Source organism: Squalius cephalus (genome assembly GCF_949319135.1).
Source record: "Squalius cephalus genome assembly, chromosome: 15".
NCBI lineage: Eukaryota > Metazoa > Chordata > Actinopteri > Cypriniformes > Leuciscidae > Squalius > Squalius cephalus.
The window spans coordinates 19596989-19604153 of NC_137136.1; the positions used below are offsets into that span (position 1 = coordinate 19596989).

At 36.8% G+C, this 7165-nt stretch overlaps 1 protein-coding gene across 2 annotated transcripts; it reads right to left on the reverse strand.

Moving 5' to 3' along the window:
• Positions 1–326: 326 nt before the first annotated feature.
• Positions 327–6239, reverse strand: cxcr3.1 (chemokine (C-X-C motif) receptor 3, tandem duplicate 1). 2 transcript variants are annotated; one of them, XM_079894299.1, is made up of 3 exons: positions 6161–6239; positions 4143–4526; positions 327–1958 (listed from the first exon to the last, which is right to left on the reverse strand). In XM_079894299.1, the coding sequence occupies exons 2-3, from the start codon at positions 4521–4523 to the stop codon at positions 1224–1226; spliced, it is 1116 nt and encodes a 371-aa protein (XP_079750425.1). In that variant the 5' UTR covers positions 4524–4526; positions 6161–6239; the 3' UTR covers positions 327–1223. The 2 variants fall into 2 exon arrangements, with proteins under 2 accessions (XP_079750425.1, XP_079750426.1); XM_079894300.1 differs by having other exon boundaries at positions 4143–4523; positions 6161–6194.
• Positions 6240–7165: the final 926 nt, after the last annotated feature.

A 7165-nucleotide genomic window follows, 5' to 3' on the forward strand; every position in this document is an offset into this window, starting at 1 on the left:
TATTATATTATTAGGCTACTTAATAAGATCCGGAAACGAGCCGTTTGTTGTAGCCTAGTTCTTGAAAAGTGGATTCTGTTAAATAAAATGTCTCCCTTTGAAGTGGACTTTGAGTTTTGTAACCTTTCAGATCTTTTTAATGCTCAAACAGCAACACTACACACAAACTAAAGTAGAAAAAGTGAAAAAGCATAATAGCATTAAGTCATATACTGTGCATGTAATTTTCTTCTATTTCATTGTATTGCAGTTTTACAGCATTAATGAGACAGACATCTTACCTGGAAGTTTTATGCTAACACAACTGAAAAAAACAAAGGTTCAGCAAAAGAAGTTAACCTTTAATATTCAAAATATAAGACGACAGTACAAAAAAATACACATTTGCGGTTCTGCTTCTTATGACAAGTAGGGCTTCAAGATGTTTTAAATATTTACAGCAAATCAATATATTTAAAAACATAATAAAAAATGAAAACATAAGACAATTGGAACAATTGTAGACACTGTACAATAACTCCGGAATTTCAAAATGCATAACAGTAAAATTCAAGAAATCAAGTATACTTGAGAAATGCAAAACATAACCTAAAGTAGCTGCCACATGTGAGAAGAGAAATAAAGATTTATAGGTTTAAGTCTCGACAATTCCCTCCTCCTGCCTGTCCTACTACTGTCTTATCTAAAATTAAAAAAATCAATAAAAAACATAAAAGGCTTGCACTTCTGAAGCTGAATGTCTTTTCCTGCTTCAGTAGCTAGCCACACTCATGCTATACGTTGAGCTGGAAAGAGATTGACAGATTTGAGTGGACTACTCTGAACGTTTTAATGGTGCCTGTGAGGCTAAATCTTTACCCTTTTAGGGGAGATAAACCCATAGCATAACAATAGTAGTCACTAGTCAATGAACAATAAACTGGATTAAGAATGAATCTTACATACTTCATCTTTAAAGTTGGGTGGATTCTGATTGTCTGTTAATGGTTTTATCATTCATCAGCTGGGAAACTCTGAAAGTAAGTGATTCCAGTGATATAGTTCTTCTATGTCTTTATCGTTATAGTTGTGGTGTGGACTTCACTATTCTCATAGAATTAGAACAATTAATAGTTACCCTTCTTGGTGTGAACAGAAACACTTGTGTACTTAAAGCCAAACTATTCTGACATAATACTGATACAGATGTTAAAGGTTGCAGAAAAAGAGGGGATGGTTACTGACTACACATATATGTTTGGTCTTGCAGACGTGTGTGATGTGTCCATTGACTCTGACCATACAGAGCTTTTCCGCGACACCAGGCCTGCTGGGCCCTTCAGCGTGAAGCCCAGCGGTCTTAGTATGTCCAGCAAGTGCTGGCGAAATTTCACCCCCACAAAAGCATAAAGCACTGGGTTGACACAGCAGTGTAAGTAGCCCAATGTGGAAGTTGCTGTAAGAGCTACATCCAATGCTGTGGTGCTGTCACAGGATGTTTGGTTACTGATGGTTTGGTTGTTTTTCATGGTGTCAACGATGAGGGTGATGTTGAAGGGTGTCCAGCTGATGAAGAAGGCCAGTACGAGAGCTATGATGACACGGATGGCCCTCTTCTTCTGCATGCCTTGAGAGCCACGTCGCAGCCGCAGGAGGATGCAAGAGTAACAGAACAACATCATTATTGCTGGAAAAGCAAAACCCAAAATATGGTAGAGCAGACGAGAGTACAGACGCCAATTATCAGAGGGGTAAAACGGAACACATTCTATTTTATCCTGTCGTCTGCTGTCCTCGAAGTCCACAAGGAATATCCAGTCAGGAATGGAGAGAAGAATGCAGAAGAGCCAGACCATCAGGCAGCAACAGTGAGTCACCGTGGGCTTTTTACGAGAATACATCTGCACTGCATAGACGATGGACAGGAAGCGGTCAAGGCTGATGCAGGAAAGCATGAAAATCCCACAGTAGAAATTGATCTGATGGAGAAACGTGACAATAAGAGACTGCAAACCTGAAGTTGATTCTTAAAGGGGACATATCATGCTAAATCCACTTTTTTAGCCCTTAAATGCATTTTGTTGTATATTTTTAGTGTTAAGAAGTACAGAAAATTTGAAATGAGTCTCTTCAGGTGTTTCGTTGATATCTTTATATTCTGTTTTGGCCTTATTTTTCAACCTGTTCCGATTTTTCTATTCTCTATGACATTTGCAGCGGCACTGCCAAATAAGGACATCGACTACCGGCTCAACACTTCGAGCAATCCGCCATTGTTATTTCTCGCTACGATTTTGTAGCTCAAAGATGCAGAACTTACGAGAGGGTAAGTCAAAATGTTCGGTTGTTGGATGTAGTAACCCACACGCTTCATTACACTGTCTCCCAGCATCAATGAACCTCTTCGAAGTGCCTGGTTGAGTTTTATTTTTAACGGAAATGTACCCATAAAGTCATTTTTGTGTGCGCGAACGTGAAGCACTTCAAGGATAACTACTTAAGCAACAACAGGGTTTTTCCTGCATTGAACTTGTTTTAGCGCCCGCCAAAGTCTTATTTGATCGGTGAGTAATGTAGATGAACTGCTGCGCTTGTGACAGGGCGCATGTTTAACTGAAAGAACGAGCAGAGAGAGAGACCCGGTCGCACACGCACTCTCTCTCTCTTCCGAGCCAGACGAAAGTGTAAACAAGACTTCACCGTCTCCAAACTAGGCGCTGTCTTGCTCTCTCTCCCTCGCACATATTAATCAAAATAAATCGACACGGTGGTAAAAGGTCGGAAGACCAAACTTTCATGTGGAGCATTAGGAGATATTTTTTTCTTGAATTACCGTGTGAATTGTTGCCTTATCTTTTCTGAAAAGTGTTCCGGGCATTAAGCTGACATAAAACAACACTTTAATAAAACGAAAAAACTATCCAATGATGAAATGTTTTCTGTGTTGACACAAATCTTGGATGTCCAAAAGTTTCTGTGCCGCTAGATAATCGTATCTCTGCTATCAAACTACAAAAATGGCCGAACGGGGTGGAGTTGAACCGAGTGTCACCTCTACAACCTGGAGAGGGGGCGGGGTATGACGTGTCTCATTTGCATTTAAAAAGACCGCACCAAAACGAGTTGCTCTCAGACGCACATCAGAAAAGGGGTAGAAAAGGGGCCTGTGGAGCTATAATAATGAGGAATTCAGACCCAAGCATTGCAGTTCCGCTTTTATATAGACCACAAATGTATGATTTATATGTAAAAAGGAACGATTTAAAAGCATGATATGTCTCCTTTAAAGTAATATTCCTGGTTCTGTACAAGTTAGGCTCAATCAACAGCATTTGTTATTTAACACAAAAATTATTTTCCACTTCTTAAAAAAAAGCAAAAATCAGGGTTACATTGAGGAACAATGGAAGTGAATGGGGCCGATCCGTAAAATCTGCCAAAAGGCTCTCTTTTTCAATAGTATAGCCACAAGATATAAACAATATATTAACATGATTTTAATGTGAAAATATCCCTTATTAACCTTTTCTGTGTAAAGTTATATACAATTTTACAACTGTTACCATGAAAATGATTTTAACAGCTGTACAGCTCAAATAATAATAATCAATTTGAAAAAAAATCTATAAATAAATAATAAAATCAATTGCACAAAAGGTTTTTTATAGTGTCAAAAGAGTATTTTGTTCATTAATACTACCATTAATACTAACACTAACTATTCTATTCTATTTATTAAAAAAAACGTATAAAAAAAAAAACTTGCTGTGTGTACTGTGCTAACTGGGACTTACACAGTACAGTCACTCACAGCACTTAGATATTGTTGCCCTATTGTCGGTCTGATTGCTTCTATTGTTCTCCTTTGTAAATTGCTATGATTAAATGTAAATGTAAGAATGTATCTCCAACTTTTTAGATTTTATTAGTATAAATGAATGCATTTATGTTGATTCAGCAATGACATGATAAAAAAGGAGTTAATTTAGATGTTAGAATTTTTCGGTTACTTGTGTGAATGTCTATTATAGAATGTATTGTCATTCATACAGTTCCATCACAGAATGTATGCATAAAACAATAAAATGGAGAAGTAGTGTACCCAATCATTTCATAAAATCAACATTTAAAAACACAACATAAACAACAAAGATTTTGCCCACCTTGAACAGAGCTCCGTTCAGTTTGCAGAGCGCTGTGCCGAAGACCCAGCCCTTCACTGCCTCTACAGCCCAGAAGGGCAGCGTCAGCAGCAGCAGAGTGTCTGCTAAACTCAGGTGAAGGATGAAGATGTCTGTAACATTCAAGCTCTGCCTTTTCTTCCACAGTACCACCAGAACCAACCCATTTCCCACCAGCCCCACTACCAGCACCAGAGAGTAAAGGACCGGAATAAAAATGGAATCAAAGTGCATGCTAGAGTCCTGATCACAGACAAGTCCTCCTCCTCCACAGCAGTCCCCGTCATACACTGAGTAGTTGCCGTAATCACCAGAGAAACCAAGTTCTTCCATGCTCATGGTGATCTTTTCATCAAAAGTCATCTTCTGCAAAGAAACATACATCAGAATTAGTATCTTTTTCCATCATTTACTTTCAATAAGAGTATTTATTATTTTATTTATTTAGAAATATAATAATTTAATGAATGTTTCAAGTGTGAGATGTTAAACAAGAATGTGCTATTTTGTGTGTTTGACAGCATTTTGTCTGAACGTGCGGTTTAAAGTCTGAGGGTAAAATTTCAATATCCTTACATTTATTCCAGTTTATAGTTTACGTCTGAAGAAGTAACTTTTTCTGAAGTAATGTACTTTGGCCAAAAGGGGGCATAAAGCCTTCAAGCTCAAAATTAAAGGAATCCTTCGCCCAAAATAATAATTCTGTCATCGTTTACTCACCCTCATGTCGCTCCAACCCTTATGACTTTTTTGCTTCTTTGGGACACAAAAGAAGATATTCTGTTTTTGTTCGTTTGTTTGTTTTGACCATAAAATGAAAGTAGGGTCAAATGATTTTTGGACCCCATTGACCTTTATTGTATGGACAAAACAATTTAAACATTCATAAAAATATCTTCTTCTGTAATCCTCTGAAGGAATGTTTCTATAGGTTTGAAATAAGATGTAACCGAATTGATGCATAGGATTAATTCATAGCCTTTTCATATAGCCTATTCATTTCTATTCCCGCTCTGACAAATCCAGGATTTTATAAGTGAATTTACAGCGGCTTTGGTACACACTGTTGTTTTTCAAATCAAGTGTTTTCATATTCTGTGAATCGATCGATTGAACAGATAAGAGAAAATGAAAAACCACACTGTGGCCACAAAGCACATTCATCACTGATGTTTATCAGTCATAATGCAATTCAGATTCCTCATCATTGATGAGACTAAGCTGAACCAACTATGACTTTCAAGTTTGTTGCTGACGAACCGGTCTAACACCTCCCTGAGCGGGCATTCCAAGTAAAACACCATTTCTTTGAAAATGAGACTGTGGGTAGTTTGGATATACACTCTTAAAAATAAAGGTTCTTTATCAACCTTTAACATCCATGGAACCTTTGCCTTCCCCAAAAGGTTCTTAGTGGAAGAAGTTTCTTTAGATTATTAAAATGTTCTTCACACTAAGAAAAAAAAGGATCTAAAGAACTGGTCAATGAATGGTTTTTGGGGACCCCAAAATGTTTGCAAAAACCCACTTTTAGAACCTTTATTTTTTAAGAGTGTATAGTTACCTAGTCTCCTGATCTCTTTATGCGAAACCATGTTATTTACAATAATGTTCTGAATTTCTGTAATTGAAACCTGAAATCTCTGTAGGTGATATTTGTCACCCCCTGGTTTTTCCCCTTATTTATCATCCTGCAGTCGCAATAATGTCAATCTGTTTGTGCTGAAAATGCACATTTAACTTTTAAAAATCTAAGTCTTAAAATATTTCATCGTAATTGGAAGTGAAGCTCCTTTGAAACTCTTTTGAATTGGATATCAAATCAAGGGAAGCAAAATGCTCTAAATATTATGGCAAGAAACAAATCCAATAATATTGAAATAAAATGAGATTATCACTGATAATCTTAAAATGTAAAATTAATACAACAATTAAACATTAATTTCAGCAACAATGTGAGCATCATCGATCTATGGTTATTTGGAAGGAAGAAAACGTACCTGTGTAAGTGAATGATCTCACAGTAGTTGAGAGGCGCTGAAATGATTGGTACATTGAGTGTTACTCATTATTAGACCTAAAGGTCACGGCATGCAGATGCACTGTAGAGAGAGAGAGAGAGAGAGAGAGAGAGAGAGAGAGGAGGAGGAGACAGTGGCAGGGAGCACCATCAGGGTTCAAAAGAGGAAATATGATAACGATCAGTTGTCGCTCATTCACAATTCTATTTTAAATTTTCATTTTGCTTTCTCAATGAAATGTTTTGCTCAGGGAAATGCAGAAATAGGATGCATGTTACAAGCTGGCAAACATAGACTGTTCATTAGTTATTGTTCATTATTCTTAAAGATGATCTTGCTAGCAAAGAAAAAGTTGACAACTACAGAGAAATTGTAATTATTGTTCTGTATGCTAACTGATAATATTTCAGCCTTGTGTATTTGCAATTATAAGCTTTTTCAACTTTTCAGTCAGAAAACAATCAAATCAAGCCAACTTTGTAATTAGTTATCTGATGTTAACAGTTATCTGTTTTCATATTACAGATATTTTTTCATGTGTTTCTTTTCCATCAGTATGAAGCTGATTTTATAAAAGTAATTGTTGCAAAGCAAGATGTTCCATCTACTTGTTTCATCCTTATGTCACAGATGCACATGCAACGGGATGTTTTTTTCACACCTTTACACCACGTCCTGTTCTTCATTTCTTGCCATTCTCACTTGCACACATCGCTGCTCACGTATATTAGTTTGTACTTTTGTTGTCTGGTTTTGGTTTTCTACCTTATGCGCAGAGATTTTTTTATTGTGTCAGGTTGTACTTGTCACTATTAAAGGCCAAGTGAAAGCTACAAATGAAAATGTTTGAAGGAGAATAGAGAAGAGAAATCTGGCAGAGTTCTTTTAAGCAGAAGAAAAGGGAACCGGGAGACGATGAACAGAGAGTGATAGCTAAAGACAAAGACTGGTAATCTTGACAATATATTCAATTCTTAGACAGAC

Bases quoted from the DNA above. Each gene is read 5' to 3' on its own strand.
- cxcr3.1 (XM_079894299.1), bottom strand. From the start codon at position 4,523: ATGACTTTTGATGAAAAGATCACCATGAGCATGGAAGAACTTGGTTTC. The intron at 1,959-4,142 runs GTGGGCAAAATC...TTTCTCCATCAG, and splicing joins TGAACGGAGCTCTGTTCAAG to ATCAATTTCTACTGTGGGAT.